This window comes from Trematomus bernacchii, unplaced genomic scaffold (genome assembly GCF_902827165.1).
Source record: "Trematomus bernacchii unplaced genomic scaffold, fTreBer1.1, whole genome shotgun sequence".
NCBI lineage: Eukaryota > Metazoa > Chordata > Actinopteri > Perciformes > Nototheniidae > Trematomus > Trematomus bernacchii.
The window spans coordinates 4,184,920-4,208,212 of NW_022987564.1; the positions used below are offsets into that span (position 1 = coordinate 4,184,920).

The following is a 23,293-nucleotide window of genomic DNA, read 5'->3' on the forward strand; positions in this document are numbered from 1 at the left end:
ATTCTGCTTCACTGACACTCAGATTAAATGCTCTATGCTTTTCCATACCATGTAAAAAAAGGGAATTACATATAATGGACATAATGCTCAGAAACAAAGTGCGAAACCGGCTGATATTGCTGAACATGCTGTTATCCCACACAACAGAAATGACATGCATTGGATGAAGAAGAGAAGAGCTACTCTAAGAATGAAGGGCTTTTCTATGTGAACATTTTCCAATGATTACAGCAGCTTTACTGTAAGTACAATTTGGAGGCACTTGTGCTTCATTTCAGCAACGAGGCCATTCAAAGTGCTTTGAATAAAACATCTAAAACTTCGAGACAAAGTGGAAAGAAACACACCTCTGAAGATTTTCAAATACAATTAAAAACAGTCACCAAAAGGCCAAAAATATATGAAATTGAAAACAACTAAAATAGAATAAGACAGGTAAATGAAAAACGTACAGTGCAATGTAAGAAATTATTTATTATTTCAGTTAATTAAAGGCATGGGAAAAAATAGAAAAGTCTGCAGCCTTGATTAAAAAATCCCTAAGACCTGCAGTTTTTCATAAAAACAAGGAGAATAATGACGATAATATTGTAGTTTTTATACCAATTTCAGGTTTACAAAATTCTCTTTTGTGTCAGTACAAATGTCAGTAAGGGATTAACTTTAACAGCCTCCTGCTGTTAATACGCCCTGACATGCCAGAAGCAGATAATCTGTCTGCTGCTGTGAGCGGCGTGTCTGTGGACTGAGTTTTACTGACAGTCTGCCAGAATGATCCCCCGCTGCCCTGTACAAACCACAGGAACTCATTTGGACTCACAGGATTACATAAAACATGCTCTACAGATTAGGTAATTTAAACATACTATTAAACTAACTAATAGAGGTGTACAGGGAAGGAGCAAGACCCTCATTGCATTTCTAGAAAAATATGTATGAATGTACTTATATGTGTGTACAGTATGCATGTGTGCGTATTTATGTATGTATGTGTGTGTGTGTACGTATGTGTGTACAGTATGTATATGTGTGTTTGTGTGTGCGTGTGAATGCATGCGTTATTTATGTGCAAATATGTGTATGTGTGTTGTGTGTATGTGTGTATGTGTATGTGTGTGTGTTTGTGTATGTGCGTGTGTGTGTGTATGTATGTATTGATATCAATGTCTATGTATTTGTATAGTAACATACCATTGTGGCAGTAACCATTTAAAACATTGTAACACCTATAATTACAATAATAGCAGTAACTTTCCTTACTATATACACACTGGATCATTCATGTATAGTTACCAGCATAACATACAAAACAAAAGGCAAATACAAGGCAGACATCTTGTAATGTTCTAATAGCAGTTAGGTGATATACCATCCTGCAGAAAACATGACTTTCAGCTTGTTGTTTGTGACAGAAAACCCCCCCAGAGATTATCTCTTTGGACGGAGCGGGAATTCTCTCCATGTATTTATTGTCCTGAATGGTCTGGAAGCTTCCCTCCACCCACTGCAGCGAGTTGTAATCTCTGCAACATCTGGGCCACTGTTCCACATCAGCCAGCTGGGGGGAAATCAGATCCGACCAGATGAGCTCCAGGGCTTACACACACGTGCACGCACACAAGCATGGTAAATGCAGGATAAGGTGACAAGTTGTAAATGTTGGGTTCAAAAAAGAAAGAGTAAGGCCTGCTGAATATTGTGTCAGAGAAAGGCATGTACATTTACTTTAAAGGGGCCCTATTATGCTAATTTGTTAAGGTTCATAATAGTATTTAGTGTCTCTACTGTGACATGTTAACATGTTTCAATGTTCAAAAAGGTTTTTATTTTTCTCATACTGCCTGTGCTGCATTACCTCTTTTCACCCTCTGTCTGAAACCTAGCCAATAGAAGCGCGAGTGTTACATAGTGATGTCATTATGTTACAGAAGTAAACAAAGGAGTCCAATAGAGGCGTTTCAGGCAGGGGGGGAAGGGTGTGGGAGAGAAACTCCCTCTGGAGGGAACACAGGGGGTGTTTCTCAATCTCGAGTAAAGCTGCTCCAGAGCCACTATTTCAAGCATACTACGTCATCGAGTGCCGCCGAAGTACTGTTCCAATCTCCAGCATACTTGGAAATCTACCGAGCCCGGCGTACTTCGTTAGGAGAAATTTCGAGGCTGCACATGTGTAGACTCCGCGGTCTTAAAATCCCCACAATGCTTTGCGCACGGACCAATTTCCCCAAATCTGTGGCGGAAAATGTAAGGCGGGGCCTCTCATATGACGCACACCTGCACACTTGCTAGCCTGTTCCACTCTTTGTTTTTCGAATGCCAGGAAGTATTCTTGCCTCGCTTCTGAAGCAAGATGCTCGGCAGACATGTGCTACCAAGCAAGCGTACTCGCGATTGAGAAACACCCAGGGATTTTAGCCTTTGCAGACCATTTACATGCACTAAAACTTTTGCTTTTAGTTAAGTAGGATACTTTCACAAGATTTTGAATGTAGGATTTTAATATATATGCAAATTAGTACAAGAAAATAGCGCATCAACTTGAATTAAAGAAAAATCAAGACTTCATTCACATTTTTTCATTTTAATATATCTCTATCATATACATACAGTACAATATGCTCAAGACAGAATTTATGGCACATCCATTTTTGTTGTACATTTTGCAGTCGCTGGTATTGCTGTGAGGCTACAGTAAAGTGACCATTTGAGTCTGTTAGTTCAGTAGATAACGCAGGTGGATCGACCTCAAAGTAATGTTGCTACAGTAAAAACACATGCACTGTCAAGTTATATATTCCACATAGGGGTCACACATCCAGTAACACAGACCGATACTTGGAGGGGCGGTGTTGTTTTGTTATAATAAAACCCCTCGTTGTTGTTTTAGTCTTGGAATATGCTACAACAGTGGCTACCGTGATCCTGGAACGCTACGGGATATACAAGGTTTTCTATCCAGAAGTAATCTGAATTTAAAGAGCTGCCATTACCTATATCCTAATTTATTTTAAATTGTATTTTCAAATACATTTCTATCTGTGGGTTCAATGGAAACCTTGTATAACCAGTAGAAGTGATGGTTAATGGTGTATAAAGGATCTAGTATTCAGGTTTCTACTGAAATACAACGTTACCGTCAATACTACAGGTACAGAGTACTGCTATTCACATATGTACAAACTCTGACGTGTTACTGCGCAGAGACTTGACGAGTGAGTGTGCCTTTTCCTTTCTTCCGAGTCTGTGGAGCAAGTACGAGATAGAAAAATAAAACAGTGATAGACTACAAAATACTGTGTGCCACCATCATTCTTAAGTGCTGCTATCCATTTTTCTCTGTCCTCATTTCAATTAAAAACAGAATTTCAGTCAGAATTAAAAAAAGTGATAAAATGATTGTCTCAAAAAATCATTAAAAAAAATAATATTTAAAAACAAAACCGCATAAAAGTACAACAAAATACGCCATGTAACATGATACTAAAACTCGTCATCTTTCCCTTTGATCAGCTTATCAGAGAGTGATATAGTGTGGATGTGTACATACAGTATATACAAGTGTAAGAGCAGGGATGTGAGCACCTCCAGTATCTATTTCCAGAACTTAATGTCTCTTATTTAAAACATACCAGCAGGTTCAAATGTCCCTTTATTTAGTGTCCCGTATAATCTCCTGAAAGTGCTTCACATGCTCTGCAAACCTCTGAGTCTCCGAATGTGCAAAGTAGGCATTTCTGTTTCATCCCAGTTATCCACCGTTAGTGTTAAATAATAGTAAACAACATGAAATGCAACAAAAGAAACGTGAACTCATGAGCCAGTAGTGACATGTATGAATCAAATGATGGGTTAGTCTATTTGCCAACTCCTAGGGTCCTATTGTGAACCCGGAAATGTCGAGTACCCCAAAGTTTGATATTAGAAATGTTAAGTACGGGTCCCCAGCACATAGAAACTGCCGGATTTGCAAATTTGCACAATTAGCATAAATTGCGTTAATTAGCATTATAGCTTATGTTGACAAAAGTTAAAATATGGCTTGTCCGATTTGGACAATTTTGGAGTGGTTTCGGGGGTTATTGAGGATTCTGAGTCAATTTCTGACACGTTCAGGATAAAATATTGAAGGTTTAACCGGAAAGTGGCCATATTTGTACCCCTGATGGAGTGTTTTGATACATTTTGGGTCGATTTTGAAGTCTTAGGGGATCATCTGTATTGGAGAGATTGCTTATCTATTTAAAGAATATTGTCCACAGTCATTTTCATCTTGTGCTCTCTATATCCAATGGTCGCAAACCTACTCATAGTCAAAATCAGCCCACCGAAATTAAAAACATGGCGACCTATGCTAATTGTGCAAATTGCCCAACATATGCAAGTAAGCATGTGCTGGGGAACCGTACTTCACATTTCTAACATAACTCTTTGCGGTACTAAACATTTCCAGGTTCACAGTGCTGGCAACTAGACTAAGTGTGGAGGTGCAGCAGATCTAGATGACCTGGCAGCAGCTGTGGGGGGTGGGGGTGCACAGCAGACCCTCCTTGGGGCCCCGGTGGATGTTGACGGACAGAGTCTTGTCGCTCAGAGGCCTCTGCAGCACGCGGTTCTTCATGTTCCTGTGGTTCTCCCTGGCCAGGTCCAGCTCCCCCAGCCTCAGAGTGCCCGAGTGGGGGCCGTCCAGCAGAGGGTCCCCCAGCGGGTCCCCCAGCGCGGGCTGCTGGTGGTACAGGTTCCCCCTGGGGGAGGGGCCGCCCAGGAGCGAGACTTTATCAAGGCTGCCGGTGGAGCCGCCCATGCACATCCTCCACATTGGGCGGTCCTGTGTGTCCCCAGCAACAACAACCCCCCCCGCCTTCCCCGCCCCCCCCTCCTCCCCCCGTCAGGTTGTGGAACTGAGAGCTCAGACACAGGCTCATCAGCTTCAAGCTCTCCACCAGACCGCTGGCTGCTTTGGCCTTGCCTTGACCCGACAGGGACCCAGGACTGGCGCAGTTTGAGGGACTGGACTCCCGGTTCTCCCCCCCCTCTTTGCTCTCCTCCCTCTCGCCCCCGTCTCCATCTACAGACATCGTATCCAGTTCATGGTGACTCTCTGTCTCGTCGTCACTAGTCTCGGCGCTGGGGGTGAAAACAGCGACCGGTGCTCTTAGTGTTACCGTTTTCGGCGATGATATGAGCGTGGTCGGGGACGGTGGTCTAGGGTTCAGATTGAGACTGAGGCTGGGTTTGGGCGGGCCGAATCCATGCAGCTCCCTCCCCTCCTGCTGCTCTTCCTCCTCTTTATCCTCCTCGTGGATCTGGTTGAGAACAGGGGCGCTCATTCGGGATGTCAGCCGATTACCAGAAGAAGACGAGGGAGCTTTAGCACGAAGAACCACCTGAGCAGGTAGGGAAGAAGGTTTGTCGTCCTCTTCCTCGTCCTCCTCCACGCTGAAAAGACTGGGACTGCGAGTTTTGCCAGGGCCCACTGAGGTCAGAGATCCCAGCCTGAGGGGGTTGATGTGGGGCTTCACCGGAAGCCTGGGCCCCCTCTCCTGGGTCTGGCCGAATGCTGGCCGCTGGCCGAGGTCCAGCAGGGCTGTTTTGGGCCGGGGGCCTCTGTGGAGGCTCTCAGCGCTGCGGGCAGGGGACTGTGGCCCCCCGGGGAGAGAGATAGTTGGACCCCCCAAGCCATCGCTGACATCCTGGTGAACATCCACTCTGGTGGGCCAGGACTGCCTGTGATGGGTTGAACACACAAGGTTTAGTAAGTTAAACTGAAAAACATGTTTATATATTTGAGTCGTTAATAAATGCTGACAGAAAAACACCAAGGAATATTTGGAAATGATGTGTATTACATTTTCTAGATTTCTAGATGAGTTCCTTAGCTATCTGGTTAGCTTTAATCCTGCAGCCACTTTGTTTCTATGAATAACAATAACAAGATGTCTAGCTTATAATCCTAAAGAGCTAACCTATTTTATAAAAATTCTTCTTCAATCTTGTTAATAAGGACAGTAGGAGCTGTTTCTCCTTTTATTTCAAGATATTTTTTGGCAGTACATGCCGGGCAATATTGCTGATCTGCAAATTCTCATCTATTCTCAGTCCGTTCTCTATTCTCTGCTGAATGAAAAAGGCTTTGTCTGTCCATCTGCTGTCAAACTGACAGTACACGAACAATGCAAAGGCAGCACTCTGTCCATGTGTGTGTGTGTGTGTGTGTGTGTGTGTGTGTGTGTGTGTGTGTGTGTGTGTGTGTGTGTGTGTGTGTGTGTGTGTGTGTGTGTGTGTGTGTGTGTGTGTGTGTGTGTGTGTGTGTGTGTGTGTGTGTGTGTGTGTGTGTGTGTGTGTGTGTGTGTGTGTGTGTGTGTGTGTGTGTGTGTGTGTGTGTGTGTGTGTGTGTGTGTGTGTGTACCTGAACTGGGCCTTGCTGGGGCTGGGGGAGCGTGTCTGGTTATGCTGATCCTTCTCCTGCTTGTCCCTCAGCATCTTCTCAGCCAGCAGGAAGTAGGTAGCTGTGATGTGGTTGTACTGATTCGACTCCAGAGCCCTGAGAAGGAGAAGGACATAGAGAGGGGAAATCAATTTGAGAAAACACACCGAGACACACAACATGAACTCTGATCAGCACATAAATCCCTGAATAAAAGGAGTGACGGGGGGAGAGATTCAAATAGACATGGCAACATCTCAGGAGTGACAGCTGCTTGTTAATGGCAATTATAACTGTCAAAGCACTCAATAATCTCTGTGCACCGTGGCGAGTGTTTGAGATAACACAGGAGAGAATAGCTGCATGATCATTTATGAGCAGTGTTGCAAACTACAAAGTTACAGTAATCTGATTACATTTGTGTATAACGCAGTAATGTAATGCGTTACTGTTGGTTCAGTAATTACATGACAGTTACTGAGCATGAAATTATGTAGCTACTTTAAGGTCTTCGACTATCTGCATAATGGGAGGACTTGGACATTACGCAATGGAAACTGAGCTCAAAAAAACATGGCTGATGTTCAAATGAAGAGGGCAGAATTGTCCTTATTAGATTAAGGATTTGTGTTGATCTTAAATGAGGTTTAACTTTATGTTGCTCTCAGGGGATGTTACAGAGTAGTCCAAAATGAATGTAACGAGTAGTGTAACTAAGGCATTGTTTATGAGTGTGTGTGAGATAGAGACATACTCGGTGATGGTGTCTCTGTCTGCGATGGCCCCCAGCACCATGCGCTGGATGATGGAGCCGTGCTCCTCCTCCGACAGGCTGCGGTGGGACACCAGAGGCGTGGACAGCTTGGTCGCCGGGGAGGGGTCGACTCCTTGAAGCCACTCGTGGGCCCCGATCTCCTCTAGGGTCGCTCTCTTCGTGGGTTCCCTCTGCAGCATACGGGCTATAAGGCTGGAGGAGACACAGAGGGGGAACGTTATTATGCAATCAAAACGGCTCGTCAATGAAATGTGTTTACATACGTACTCATATTACTAAATCTGGCACATTTACATGATGGACTTGAGTGCTCATGTTATTAAAGCGAACTGTCCCTGAAATATATAAAAACAAATACAGAACGAAAATTACCATTTTATATGGGAACATTATGTCCATTATTTGCCATTTGCACAGTTTAAAAAAAGTATATTTATTGAAGGATGTATGCAAATCATACAACTACAAGGGCTGCACATTTTATGTAAATTATATCAAAAATGTGGACTAATGCAATATCCAAAATCACAGTTAGTGCAATATATAGGGCATACATTTCACACAAGAGGGCCGTAGTAGAAGATTGAGGTGTTTGGATGTCTTTGCCACTTTCTGTCTATTTTCGAGAACAATTGTATACTAAAAAGTTAAATGATAGTGTTAATAACAACAAAAACGTGAATAAAAACCATGGAAATTTAATATTATGGTGATGAAATTATGAAATAAGGTTTTATAGGGGAAATTTTATGTTCATTTTGAAGTTTGTTCTTGTATTTTGGGCTACACATGTACTTGTTTCCATGCTTAAATGTTTAAAAAACATATTGTTTTTCTCATATTGTCTGTCTGGAAACTGCACGGCATACCATACCTCTCTGCTCTGCTTCCTGCCTGCCTCTTCATAATTAACTGTCCAAAGGCTAAATGCTGTAAAAAATAGATTTTCAGTGCCTTCTGCCTCCAAGAAGAGCGATGATGCCCTTTTTTCTATAATGTAATTTTGGTTTAAGTGATCAATAACTCTGCTGGCGTGACAAATGGTAAAATGCAGGGATATTTCACAGTGTCAGTAGGAGTCGACCTCTGTGGCTGATATCCAAGAGCCATGTTATCAGTGTTTGCCTTTAAACCCATCAGTCAAACCCTAACCTGGCCGAATCCAGGTTACTCCTGTAAACAAGCTTTCTACATTTACTGTGTGATTTTGCAGAGCTAACCTTTCTGTCTAAATCACTCTCACAAAACAGGAAGATGTGCTACTTCCTATGTTATTTCCAGATCAACCAAACAACAAAGGAATCGTGATGTGTGCCAATATTTCAAGTCATGTCCAAAAACATTGTGAGTGTTCTCGAAGCTACAGTCATTCAAAACGTGTTCTATTTTGCCCTTCTCTGCTTTGACGCATCGCTAAACCCTCGCAATGTTAAAAATAGAGGGCCGATTTTAAAGGGTGCATTAGATACACTTAACGCAGCGCTGCATCTCTGCTGGAGCAGCTGACTGCAGCAGAGAGGCAGAAGCAGGACGAGGAAGAGAACAGAGGCCTCTCTTTCTCTTCACACGTCTATAAACATGAAAAATGCAGCACCTGCAGAGTACTCGGTGCTTCTGTGTGCACGTGCGTGGTACTCACTCTTTGCATGCATGGGAGATGTGTGGAGGCACGGTGTATTTGCAGTCCATGATCATGGTGAGCGTCTCGCTGTCGTTAGTCTCCTGGAAGGGGGGCTGACCGCAGACCAGCATGAACAGGATCACCCCCAGACTCCAGATATCTGCAAGGACACGCAGGGAATAATGTATGATCACACCAAAGAGAGTTGTGCACACAGTATTACAACTAAGTGTGGATTTGAAGCAGTGGTGTAAAGCAACTAAGTAGATTTAGTACTGTACCTAAGTAAAATGTTGAAGCACTTTGTACTTAATTTAACTCCACTACATGTATGTAATACCTTTAGCTACTTTACAGATTTGGATTAATGATGTGAAATGTAATCAACACTTAAATCAGACTTTAGTTCCACCTGGAGTAAATTCACAATCTACCCTGCCTGCAGTATACAAAGTCATTCAAACTAGCTCCACCTTTACCAGCTTTGATAACACTTTAATGATCAATCATTATAATCAAACCATATAATTTATATTATTCTGAAATGGACCAATCTGCAGAATGAGTAATGTTTTGATGCTAATGCTTTTGTACTTTTACTTGAGTAACATTTTGAATGCGGGACTTTTACTTGTAACAGAGTATTCCTACACTCTGGTACTTCTACTTTTACTCAAGTACAGGATCTGAGTACTTCTACCAAATTGGATTTTTAAGGAAGATGGACTTGGAAACAAACAGAAAATAAGGAAGACAGACCTGAAGCGTGTTCTGCTTACTGACCTAGATAAATAATCTAGACAGATACATTAAATGAAGCATGAATCATATTCGATCAGAGACATTTCTATAAATATGTCGTGGCTTTGGACACATCTGTCTAACCATGGGTGAGTCTCATCCTGCTCACACACAAACACACACACACATACGCCTGCATGCTCCCCCACACCAACACACAGTCCCAGGGAAGTGGGTTAACTTGTTCATCCCCTTCATGTAAATGCTCATTTCATGCAGCAGTTCTCTTGGTCTAATGATCCGTTTTTAAAGCAAAACCTTTTCGCTCCGGTGCGTTCGATGGCTCTCTGGACAGCGCAATGGTCCACTGACACACATTCTGCAGTCACACCGACTCAGGCAGAGAGACCGTGACAAACAGCCTGCAGTATGTTGAGCCCCGAGGATTACTTTTATTCTTTAATATTACAATGCCGTACTGAAGTTTTTTTGTTAGAATAAGCTTCTCTGTATGAAAGTAACAAGAACCCGGTATTTGTCATTATGTTGAAAACCAATTTTCATTATTACAAACAGAATAGTTATAAAGAAAATACTTTATATATTTATGATAATATAATCTACCTGGCTTTTGTTATGATCCTTGTAAACTGTATTTCTAGCTATCATCTGTAATGTTATTTTTAATTTATTTGCTTAAGATTTTAAGATGATGTACTTAAAAAAACTGGGTTGAGGATTTTGGGCTTTACGTTAACCCACTGCAATTAAGCAGTTATCCTTCTTTGTGCTATGCAGGTAATTTACAATCTCTTCATCATTTTACAGGTTGTGTTTATTTATTTTTTAACCACTTTGGGGCAGTAAAAAAAGCTGTAAACGTAACATCGTGTTTCTGTTCAGCTAGTTGCTAATTTTGAGGAGGAAGTGTGTGGATGAATTATCAGGGTTTTTTATACAACCAGCTGATAGGCTAAGGGGCGGGACATCTCTAAAGTGTTGACCAATCACCAGTTTAAGTGCTAATCTTTGAATGTGCCTATTGCTGAAGCTACTTGCACTACGCTTTGCTCAGATCACTATTTGATCAAACCAACTGAGTGACTTTTCTCTTAAAGATTTCCTGCTGATTAAGCTTTTCTCTGCATTGCTGCTAAGGCCGAATGTCAGTTCTTCCTCTGAATATTAATACTAACAAAATACTTTTTCTCTGAAGCCACAACAACAGAACCTTGAGCAGACCCTTTGCTCATGTCACCTGCATCAGATGGATATTTTAAAGACTTATTCTGCAGAAGAAATGTGGGTAAACTAAGTGGGTTTATCCCCCCTGACATTGATGATACGTCTTCACATCACTGCAGTTTGCCAGGTTACGCTTGAGATTTCCATCAGGTGGACTAAATGTGCCTGTTGACTGTAAGCGGGGAGTATTTACTGCTCAGAGGCTGTGAGCAGCGTCCTGCTGATGGAGGGAGTCAACGCTGCTGCGGTCGCCACCACCATCTTACCCCTAGCCAAGGTATCCTAGCAACCGTCACCCTGTTCCATCATTACTTGCGTCAGCAGTGGTTGGACCAACTTCCTTCCCGGATAACTTTATTTATAAACCAGATGGCCGACACATCTCTGGATAACACCTTTTTGCGTCATTGGCCATTAGCATCACTTGAGGAAACGACGCCGTCTACTTATTGGCGACAGCTCGGAGTGTAAACATCCCATAATACTGCCCGCGTTGCATTTGGACACCAGTTTCCTTCCTGAGATAACCAAGAAGCACTTGGGACACGGTTCACCCCGACGCGGAGTTAAGCATCCTGTCCTGCTGATCATTATGCAACATCTTCTTCTACAAAATCGTCCTAACTGTGAATGATTGTTATGCACAGATATGCTCTAAATGATGCATAGGCCCAGGATATGTACTTTGTAATTGCTATTAGGAAAGTGTTTTTTATTTGGAAGTGCAGCTGGTGCTTCTTGGAGATTAAGCAAATATCTATATTTAACTTTCCATTAACTGGAGACAAAAGGAGAGAGCCCACCCGTTGCATAACATCAGAAAGAGGCATCTTTTCATAGCACTTATGAGTCCATTATCAGCTCAAGAGACACACGGCTGCATTGTGATAAACCTGTGATTTCCCTCAAATGTTATGCAGAAGAATAAAGTTCACCTGCTTTTGTTTACTTATTTCTCCCACCTTGAGAACTAAGACAATATTATCCTTTTCATTATTATTTTTGACATTTTAGAGCCCAAACAAGTCATGGGAAAGAAAACAAAACATTGATTGATATAAACAAATTATAATAAAGACCGTTATGTTATAATTAAGCATGTAACAGAAGGATTGTGTGCTGTTAAAAGCACTTGTCAAGCGCCTTTTCTCAGCTCTTTTTGGAGTTTGCTACCGCTAATTGGCTCCTTCTGTGGGACTGACGGCTGGTGCTAACGTTTAATCCTCTCTATTTTGGATCACTTTTCATCTCAAATTATTTTCAGCGCTTCCTCAAAAGGGCCACAACTCATCGGCTTGAGAGCGGGCCGGGCGGGGACAGCCTCTTTATCTCTGCAACAAACGGGGCCGGCGGCCACATGGCTCGCCTCCAGCACAACTCAGCACCCTGCGACTGTCAGCAGGTACTTAGGCAGCGATGTAATCCCAGGCCGGGTCGCCTCAAAGCCACCAAAGTCAGGACTTCTGGCCCCCGTTCAGCCTGTTCCATTTAAACCTGCACCGCTGATAGAATCGCATAATATTACATCCTGGCTGGGTGGGTAATCCCCGCAATCAAAACATCATCATCTCAGCTGAATGAACAAAAGGCAGTATGAACACACTCAAAAACACACACACACACACACACACGCACACAGACCACATGTCCACATCTGATTTATCATCTGGGTCAAGTGCTCAGACAACCTATTACAGAACAGCTGACTGCACATATCCAGCTACTCACATCCAAAAACACCACTGGTGGAAGAAGTACTGACTTAAGTAAAAGTAGCAATACTTCATTGTAAAAATACTCTGTTACAAGTCCTGCACTCAAAATGAAAGTAGTGAAAGTACAAATGTATTGGCATCAAAATATATACTTCAAGCACAAAATGTAAAAGCACTATTTTTACATATTATTATTAATGCATTAATGTTGCTGTTGCACTTGGTAAAGGTGGCGATTATATCAATAGCTTAACCTATAATAATACATAATGATTTACTAGTTGATTTATATTTGTAAAATAAATGTAGTGGAGTAAAAACTAAAAATATACTTCCAAAATGTAATAAAGTAAAAGTATAAAGTAGCATAATGTCAAAATACTCAAATTAAGTACAAGTACCTCAACATTGTACTTAAGTACAATACTTGAGTAAATGTACATAGTTACATTCTGCCACTGAAACACACACACTATTATAATAACTATTACTACTGCACTTCCAATATTTGGGAGCAGCATATCTGCAGACAGAAGAACATTTCCACTGCGAATCCACTCGGTCAGAAAAATAGAAAGTGTTTGTGACGCAGTGGCTTCTGGGTAGACACACGGAGGTAATTCTGATGCATTTTCTCACTTGTTTCCTGTAGTTTCTCTCCCTGTCTTTCTGAAGCTTCTCCCTCCCCCGAATCTTCACGCCTCTGTTTCATTTCTTTTCCATTACATTTTGATTGAATATCTGAGCTGTGGCTCAGTGTGGATTGGTACCACTATCGATGGGAGAGACAGAGGGCTGCTGGTGAGGCTGCTTCAGAGTGCTGAGGAAACCAATTTCGCCCTTATCTGATTTCAGATTTTGTTATTCACAGAAAGGCCATGACTGTCAATGAAGGTAAACCACAGACACAAAATAAACTGCAGGTGTAGGGCGGTAGTTCTGTGGGTTCAATTATCGTCTTATGTAAAAGCTGCATGGCAGACTAACACAATCTGAACTTTGAGCAGTTCTCCTCCCTCTGATAAAGCTTCGATGGCGTCTGCACGGTCCATCCAAAGTCCTGCAGTCTGCACATTACGGTCAAAGTGTATTCAGAGCTATGAGTAGATTGTACCGGCAGAGCGAGTGTGTGAATGTGAAAGCATCAGTTCACCAGGATATGAACTACAGGACAGCGTGCACCATGTCCTGCTGCTGGGAACACACACATCGGACTTTGGACTTTTACAGTAAAAGCTGTATTACATTACATGGTGCAATCAACCATGAGGATACAAAATCAGAACAGCAAGAATCCTGCAAGTACATTAGCTTCAAATAAGCCAAACCATGTTAATGAACCTTTTTACAGTCAAAAGGTTTGGTCAGAACAGGTGGGTTTTTTATACCATGGTAGAAAATGTAGACTTTCTGCAGTCCTGATTACAATGGTAAGCTCAATCCACCATTTTGGAGGTCAGTAGGTCAGCTCTTTTGACTTACCCACAGCAGGAGCGTCGTACTCGTCCCCCAGCAGTATCTCAGGCGCAGAGTAGGCCAGCGAGCCGCAGGAGGTGTTGAGCGTCTTCCCGGGCTGAAACCGGTTGCTGAAGCCGAAGTCCGTGAGCTTGACGACGCCCAGCTTCTCGAAGAACACCACGTTCTCCGGCTTCAGGTCCCTGTGCACCACGTGCAGCCGGTGGCAGTAGGAGATGGCGTGGACAATTTGGGCGAAGTAACACTTGGCCACCTTGGAGAGGAAAGACATGAATGGTAGTTAATGAAAGTAATGTATCTTGGTGATAACAAGACGGACAACTCTTTAGGTTATTTAGATTCTCTAATCCATCTTAATTACATTATAAGCTTGTGAGATAAATATCAAGAGATACTGCAAACGGAATAATGCTAAATAACAACGACCTTTAGCAATGCAAGTAGACACCTTAAGGCGGTATTTAAACATTTCAAGAAGTACGCATACTTGCTTTATTTCTGAGATATGAAAAGGTTGAAACCAGGTTAGCAACAACCCCACAACCACCCTTCTTTCTTCATGTTTTACTCTAAGCTACGCTAGCTCTTCTGCCTTTAACTCCGTATTTAACAGAGCAATATACCTCTGTGCACGAAGGCAAATAAGCATACGTCCTTACATGTTTACTTCCTTTAAATTCAAAACAAAAACAGGACAACATTTCTAATTTCTCAACAGATTCTCCAGGGAAAACATTCACAACATCTGACAAAACATGCCAACCTTTGTTTCAACAAATGTTACTACAAAACTGACTTTAAAGGTGGGGTAGGTAAGTTTGAGAAACCGGTTCGAGATCGCTAGAATTTGAAAATACACAACCGGAGAAAATCTGCCACTTCCTTACAGAGCCCCTCCTCCAACACACACGAACGCGCACATGACCAATGAGGGCACAAGATAAGTTTGTGCCCCGATGGAAGGCTGACAGGCAGGTAGGCCATCCAGTTATTTTAGCCGGGCCGGCTAAAATGATTGGTCGTGCTTTTTACAGTACTACGGCTTCCACAGATGACATTTTTTTTATGGATTTTTTGTCAAAGCACTTAAGATATTCATTGCTATCGGGATGTTAAGAGCATTCCATGGAATATAACAAAAAGTGTATCTCGAGCCGGTTTCTCAAACTTACCTACCCCACCTTTAACTTACTCATTGGCTCTCACCATGTACCAGTGAGCGTGCATACAAACGTTTTGGGGGTTTTCACTTTTCTATAGTGTGTTATATAGGTTGTTGTGCATGTAAATGATCTGCAAAGGCTAAAATCCCAAAGTTCCCACACACTCCCACCTGGGGGGCGGGACATCTCTAAGAGGTTGACCAATCACAACAGAGCCTGCCAGCTAACCAATCAGAGCAGACTGGGCTCTGGTTTCAGACAAAGAGTGAAAAGAGGTGCTGTGCACAGGAAGTATGAGAAAAATAAAGAGCTTTTTGAACATTAAAGCATGGAGACATGTCACAGTAGAGGCACTAAATACAAATATGAACCTGAAAATGAGCATGATAGGTCGCCTTTAATGAAAAGCCACTGTTAACCATGCAGTTTGAGAGCTTCTCAGCCCTTTTCCCTGCTTAACTTGCAATGTCGCAGCTTTCAATGTCACACACTTGCCTCCTGGTGTCGGGAATTGATTAACTTTAAAGAATCGGTATGCGCAATGAATTGGTGATTTCCTAACTACCTTTGAAGTGTCCTTCCCTGCATTCCAACAAAGTAGTCTTAACTTAAATAAAAAAAATACATTTAAATTCTGTTCCCTAGATATGTTTTACTTCAGTGATTCTCATCCATTCAAAGGAGAATGAATATGAATATGATCCATTATATATCTACTTTATCTTGTTTTATAGTAACACAGAGGGCCCTTCTGCAGGTAGGGTTAACCTTCCTCTGCCAGCAGAAAGCCTTAAGTCCAAAATCCCACTCACCTCCTCAGTGAGGCCTCCTTCGTGCTTCATGATGCAGTCGTACATGTCTCCTCCGTCTCCCAGCTCCAGGATGAGGTAGAGCTTGGTTGCCGTGTCGATGACCTCGTAGAGGCGCACCACGTTGGGGTGCTGCACCATCTTCATGCAGCGCACCTCCTGGAAAAGATGTGCCCGCGCCACCGGGTCCAGCTTAGTCTTATCTATCACCTTCACTGCAACCTGGAAGACAAAGAAAATGAGAAAACTGAACAACTGATAGACATCTGAGCCAATCTACAACCATCACAAGCAGAGATTGCATACTGGACTGACGTGGAGTGCCTTAAACCCTTTTTAAACCCATGCATACAAATACTTTATTCTCAAAAAGACAAGAGGTGATTTATGCCAGACTTGAGCTAATATCTTATTTCAATCTGCAGGCCCTGGGAAGGTACACTTATATATTGTGATTATTTTACATGTATACGATATATATTACCTATTCCTGCATGTACTTGCAGCATTATGTCTACTGCACTCTTTTATCGTAAGGCTTGGCGATATGAAGTGGGTAAAAGCAAAATAATTGAAAAGCTGCAAGTCTGTCAAACTGTAATTCATACTTTTAAACCAGGGAAAGAAACAGCTTACAATATGAAAAAGACAATATCTAGTCTCTATCTCTCTTTTGTGAAATGTATCTTGAAATCCACTTAATATCAATATACTACCTAGCCCAATTATGTCAAACAATTTAATCTTTCTTTGTATTTATCTTTCTATTGCTTCGTTTTTTGTGTGTTAAGTATATTGTATAATGCATTGTTGAAGGTGCCTGAGACTTTGCATTTCAGATTTTCATTGCCAACAATTACGCTGTAGCTATTGTGCACATGACAATAAAGCATTTGAATCTCTGAATGATTATCAAACAGTAACATGACAAGTATTTAGGGTTAAGTAAGGCGGCAATGCCTTGGGAAGGAAAGAACATGATGTGTCGCTTAAGCATTCACAAAAGCCAAGATCAACACAATATGTTGGCAAATCACTTCACTCATCACACTTGAGAGCCCACGATACTCAATTCTCAGAAGTGTTACCAGTCACCCTTGTGCTGTTTATAAGGGTGAGGCTACCTGTAGCTATTTAACGCTGAGGAATTTCAATACAAGCATCGCACTTGCATGTGCAGACAAGCCTACCTTTTCCCCTGTGAATACATGTCGGGCCAGTTTCACTACGGCAAAGTGTCCACGGCCCAGCGTCTTATCCAGGTCATACAGCCCGGCGACCTTCCCATCGTGATGACGTTTGAGCCCCGCCATGGACACTGGTGGACAGGGGGGGGGGTTGGCCTTCTGTTGCCTGGTGGTTTCCGGTCAGTTCTCCATTTCCTCCTGAGTAGGTTCAAGTCAGACAGTGAGATCTGTTGGAGGCTCCTAGACGTGGACTTTCAAAGGTAACTTCAAAGCTTTGACGATAAGAGGTTCTGCTGGATGGTAGCAGCAAAAATTCAGAGTTTTGTCGAGCTCAATTCTTTCCAATCCTTTTGGTATCTGAAGGTGAAAATGAAACAGAAGAGACAGAGAATAAAAACTCACCCCTCTATATAGAAAATATGACACCAATTAACCTGTAAAATGAACTGAGTCACCGCTTTGGAGGAAATACTGCTGAACACTGAGTCATGAACCTTGGCATGTTAGTGTGTCATGTAGCAATTAAATCAGTCGTTATAATGGAATCCAATACTTCCTATAATCCTATTAGGTGGCGCACTATTAAGAATTCCTATTCATTAAAAATGAAGCAAAAATACTACAGCCATGCTTGCAGCTCTTTAGCGCTTTGAGCAAAATGCTAACATGCTACCGTGCTCACACAAGGACATTGTTAACATGCTGATGTAAAGCAGATCAAATGTTCACCATATATGGTTTTCTGTCAAACATTTATTTATTATCAGAACTATACAAATGTACAGCTGGTGGGCCTGTTTTGCTGGCAGTTGATCACAAACCTTAAGTGTACAACCGAACATATGGCAGAAATCTTTATATGTACTGATGATTTATTATTCTATATACTGTAGGTATTGGGAGAACCACTGCTAATGTATACATATTTTTATAGTGTTGATGAGACATGTTGTTATTATACACTTATCCTATCCCTTACCAGGTGTTAGTTCTGACAAAGTAAATGACCATAAAAGTAGGGGGTACAATTTGGCCTTCAAATAATCCTTTTAGCAATTTTTGATAAATCAGTAGTTATTTCAATTATCCATTAGTAGAAAACAATCAGTTCTTATAACCAAAAGGAAACATTTGTATATGTTTTGTCCGACCAAAAGTCCAAATATATCCGATAAACAATGATATCAAGCAGAAAATCCAGTCGACTCCAAATGAGTACCTGGAACCAGCAAATATTTATATTCTTTCTTGATTACATCTCTAAAGCGGCTCTATAAAAAAAGCATTATAGGGCCTCTTTAAGTGATACAATGAAGAATCCTATTCTGTTAAAGTATTTATCAATTACTATTTTCTCAACTCTAGTTAATATATTGCATCATCGTTCTCCGGTTCTCTGTGTATTTAGATTGTTGTAATGTTGCGTCACGTCACGTCTAACCGTCTGCTTTTGTTCATCACACACCAGGGTTGTCATTCAGTGTGATGCTTGTCAACCCTAATTATGAAACAACGCCCCCGGGGCAGCCATAGCATTCCTCTTCTAGGAGTCTACCTGCGTGCCAAGATCTAAATGTACAAGTGAAGAACATTCCTGGGAGGTGATACCTCGCCAAGGAGTGTCCTTCTCACCTGGATTCACAGAGACAACTGGAAACCAAACAAAGGTTGCCTGGAAACATGCCTACCAGCGTAACCGAGATGAAAAAAGAAAAATGTCTCCACTGGCAGTTTGTGGCTGCTCAAATGAAACGTTGAAAGCCTAAAAAGCTCTTTGGGGGGTTTTATGTGATCCTCAGTTTGTACCTGTGAGAAAAGAGTGAGTCATTTTCTTATAATAGGAGGCTGACAACTCCGTCTGTCTCTGCTCTGAGTCTCTCTCTCTCTCACACACAGTCACAAAGTATAATCTCAATTCTTCTCAACTCGTCGCCTGACACTGACAATGTGTAAGTGTTGATGTTAGAAACACACACACACACACACACACACACACACACACACACACACACACACACACACACACACACACACACACACACACACACACACACACACACACACACACACACACACACACACACACACAACACACACACACACACACACAACACACACACACACACACACACACACACACACACACACACACACACACCACACACACACACACACACACACACACACACACACACACACACACACACACACACACACACACACACACACACACACACACACACACACACACACACACACACACACACACACACACACACACACACACACACACACACACACACACACACACACACACACACACACGGTGGGATCGACATGGGTTTTAGTGAGTTAGTGATCTGACACGTTAGCCTGCGTCAAACCGGGATCTACTTGTCTAAATCTAGACATCTTAAATCACCTGAAGAGTGTGTGTGTGTGTGCGTGTGTGTGTGTGTGTGTGTGTGTGTGTGTGTGTGTGTGTGTGTGTGTGTTTGTGTAATCACTTGATCGGATTAAAGCAGGTGATGATGACATTACAAGATGAGAAAATGCAAGTGGCCTTAAAAAACACCCAAACCTCTCCGACATGTGAAAGTGCAGCACAGCAGTGTATCAGTGTGTGTATCAGTTAGTTGTGTAACTATACAAGGTGCTGGAAGTGTGTTGATTTACAAGATAGTACACAAACACAAACAAATATGAGGTCAAGGACCTGCTATTGGAGCTGCTCTGCTCGAATAGCTTGTGGGAGATTCAAGATATGAACGGGAGGTTATCAAGCCTCTGGTTAGCTGGAATCAGCTTCCAGGTAATAAGATATCAATGTGTTGAAGATTAGATATAACTTTACTGTTCAAGTACAAAGACAACGCACGATGCAAAAGCAGTAAAGTGCAAAAGACATTCACATAGGTAGAGGAAGAAATAGTGAGATATGAACATTATATGCAGAAAGGTATACACAACAGTATGGGGTTAGGTTTATAATACAGTGGTATATAATAGGGTATAAATAAGGTGTATAGATCAGTAATTTACTGTATGGACAGTAGTATAAATATATATAGTACAGGTCAGTGAAAAGTGATATACTCAAGTTAGTTGACAAGCACATTTATTGGATATACTGCAGATGGTCCTCAATTAAAGATTTAATTCTTTACCGGACAAAGATTTGGTTTCCCCCGAGCTTTCCAACCATTGGTGCAGGCATTGACCAGATAATATTAGATATTACTAGTAGAACCTAAGATGTTATTACATAGGCCCAAAATTATACTGTTAAAATTGTAAAGATTTGAGGAAAATCTGAATAAATAACATTTTAAGTAGCAAAGATATAGTTTTTTTCTGCTGTCCACAACTCATCATGAGAATATACTTGTATCCACTTGCATACCCAGGTTGGGAGCCATTACTAGTCAAATACAATACAAATACACCAGAGAAGTATTATAAACGTAACTAAGGGGCAGGATGTATAAGGCGAGACCGTAGTACTGCACTATTCCACATACTCACTTTATTTTAGAACTATTTTTCTTTTTGTATTACTTTTACTATCTGTATTATTATGTTGCATTGTTGGAGAAGCCTGTGACATAAGATTTTCAACTACATAATTACTCTGTAGCTATGTTAGTTTGACAATAAAGAACCTTGAACCCTAGTATTTGTATTTCAGTGTTCAAGAATGTCCTATGCATTTACAAAGAACTTAACACCATTATATTTCCTGCAATGGTGCTATTGTATGATTATTTTAAAGATAATATTGAGAACTCAATGTAAACTCACAGCACAGGAATACTTGATTACCTAGTTTGATATAATAGAGAAAACAGTAGAAATGTATCATGATACATATATGCAATGCAGGAATATCAAAGTCTTGTTAGGTTCACTTACATCTGCTTATAATGCACACATCTGTTTATTCAACATTTTACAGTATTTGTTGTACTGTACAGTATTTACTTTTACATTATGTTTTACCCTATCATGTTTTACATGTACAGTATAGCTATTTATAGTTCCTGCAACTTAATTGCACCATTATGTCTCATGCACTATTTGTTTATTTTAAGTATAGTATGTTGCATTGTAAAGATTGTAATGCCATATATACATTGTAGATATTGTGCCTTTAAAAATGAAACACACTTTGAATCTTTGAATGCTTTGCTGGCCATCCTACACTGCATTATATTATGTGTTACCTTATTCCTGATGACACATTATGTCTCTTGCACTATGTGTATATTGTAAGCACAGTATGTTGCATTGTAAATATGATACATGCCATGTCTAGGTTTAGTGCCTTTGTAAATAAAACACACTTATCCTAATCTTTGAATGCTCTGCTGATCATCCTACACTGAGTATCTATCCCTGCATTGACGCTAATGCCCATATGGGATCCGTCCAAACCCCCCCCCCCCTCTCCACTGTCAACATGCCTGCTGGCTACATCCACAATAACATGGCAGTGCTGACCACCCTGCGCCAAACACACACACACAGTCACACACATATGAAATGCAATAACAAGCGCCTCAAAAATATTCACATTTAGGAAACCTTGAAAGCTTCTTTGACACATATTACTCCACGGGGCCCTGCACGCGCCGCAGCAGATCTACTCACCACACAGTGATATAATGATGATGCGTCCTCCCGGTTACACTGCGGGACAGTGCGGGGGCTCGGTGCGGTGAACAGGGCTCAAGTCCTCCGGTAAACACTCGGTACCGACTGATAGGAAAGCGGTTATTCCATATTCCCTGTGTAAGTGTGTGACACTGTCAACTCAACCTCCCTCTTTCTCGCCCCCCTCTCTCGAGCGTTCAGTTGCGTCAAAGTCACAGGTAAGCAGGGCAGTACCGGAAGCGTTGCTTTCAAAATAAAAGGTTATATTGGGGTTTCTTTCAATTCAACAATCTATGTGATACAGACATGGAGATTGATATGCTGCTTCTCACCCTCCCAAATAATAAAAATACATACATATATATATATACATAACAATGGACAGTTATTGCACTACTTGTATTTGTACTGTTCTCATATTCAACCGTTTTTGTCTATCAGACTGCTATTTTTATATATTTATTGTTGTGCCTTTTTTTTTATATTTTATTTGTATTTTGTGTATGTACATATTTTTATATATTTTAATCTTTGGGACGGTGGGAAACGGCATTTCGGTCTCCCTGATAATACCACACACATAGAGATACTTTGACTTTGATACAAACCTGTACATCCACTCATATATATTTTCATATACTCATACATAGACACACATATACACATACACACATTAAGAGGGAGAAATAAAAAGAAGGCACAACAGTAAATATATACAAAAATAATGGTCAGAGGTGTGCGTCTAGTAGACTCTAGTCCAGTTCCTGTTGAATAATACAGTTTTAAGGCTTGATGGAGCCCACTGGTTGTGTTATTCATTTACCTGAATATTTGAACTAAAATATAAATAAATGTGAGGATTTGTCAAATAACACTGACCTCTTACTTTTAGTTTCAGTTAATTTCCTAACTTGTTTATCATACCTATTTTGACTTGTGAAATTAACCATAACGTATATTTCACATAATATTTATTATCCCCCATGCCATGCCCAGGTTATAACACATTTGGAAAATTGTTGAGGAAAATAGACACAATTTAGTGCAGGAAATCACATGGATAAATGTACGTACACCCTCAGGCAGTTTGACTAGTTATCACATCTTTTTAACTAGAGCCACAAATGTACAATTTTTTATCGATTGAGCCGACGATTATTGTTCTAAATGAACCACTTCAAGTTTTGGTCTACAAATTGTTAACACATATATATATTTAAGATGTCCATAGCATTTTCTCATCTATCTACCTATCTATCTACCTATCTACCTATCTACCTATCTACCTATCTACCTATCTATCTATCTATCTATCTATCTATCCATCTATCCATCTATCTATCCATCTATCCATCTATCCATCTATCTATCTATCTATCCTTAAGTGAGCACACCGTATGTATAATGCTTTTATTTTGAAGGGAAACTAGCTTGTGTTCCGGTGTCGTTAATAGTGATTGACAGCTCCATGGTCACTGCGCATC

General features: G+C 41.1%; 1 protein-coding gene across 1 annotated transcript; it reads right to left on the reverse strand.

Moving 5' to 3' along the window:
• Positions 1-2,497: 2,497 nt before the first annotated feature.
• On the reverse strand, positions 2,498-21,983 carry LOC117477998 (SNF-related serine/threonine-protein kinase-like). Its single transcript, XM_034124849.1, is given in 9 exon segments — positions 2,498-4,859; positions 4,861-5,724; positions 6,407-6,541; positions 7,179-7,391; positions 8,839-8,980; positions 14,004-14,250; positions 15,973-16,191; positions 17,160-17,513; positions 21,807-21,983. Coding segments are annotated over 8 exon segments (2,307 nt in total). The 5' UTR covers positions 17,283-17,513; positions 21,807-21,983; the 3' UTR covers positions 2,498-4,495.
• Positions 21,984-23,293: the final 1,310 nt, after the last annotated feature.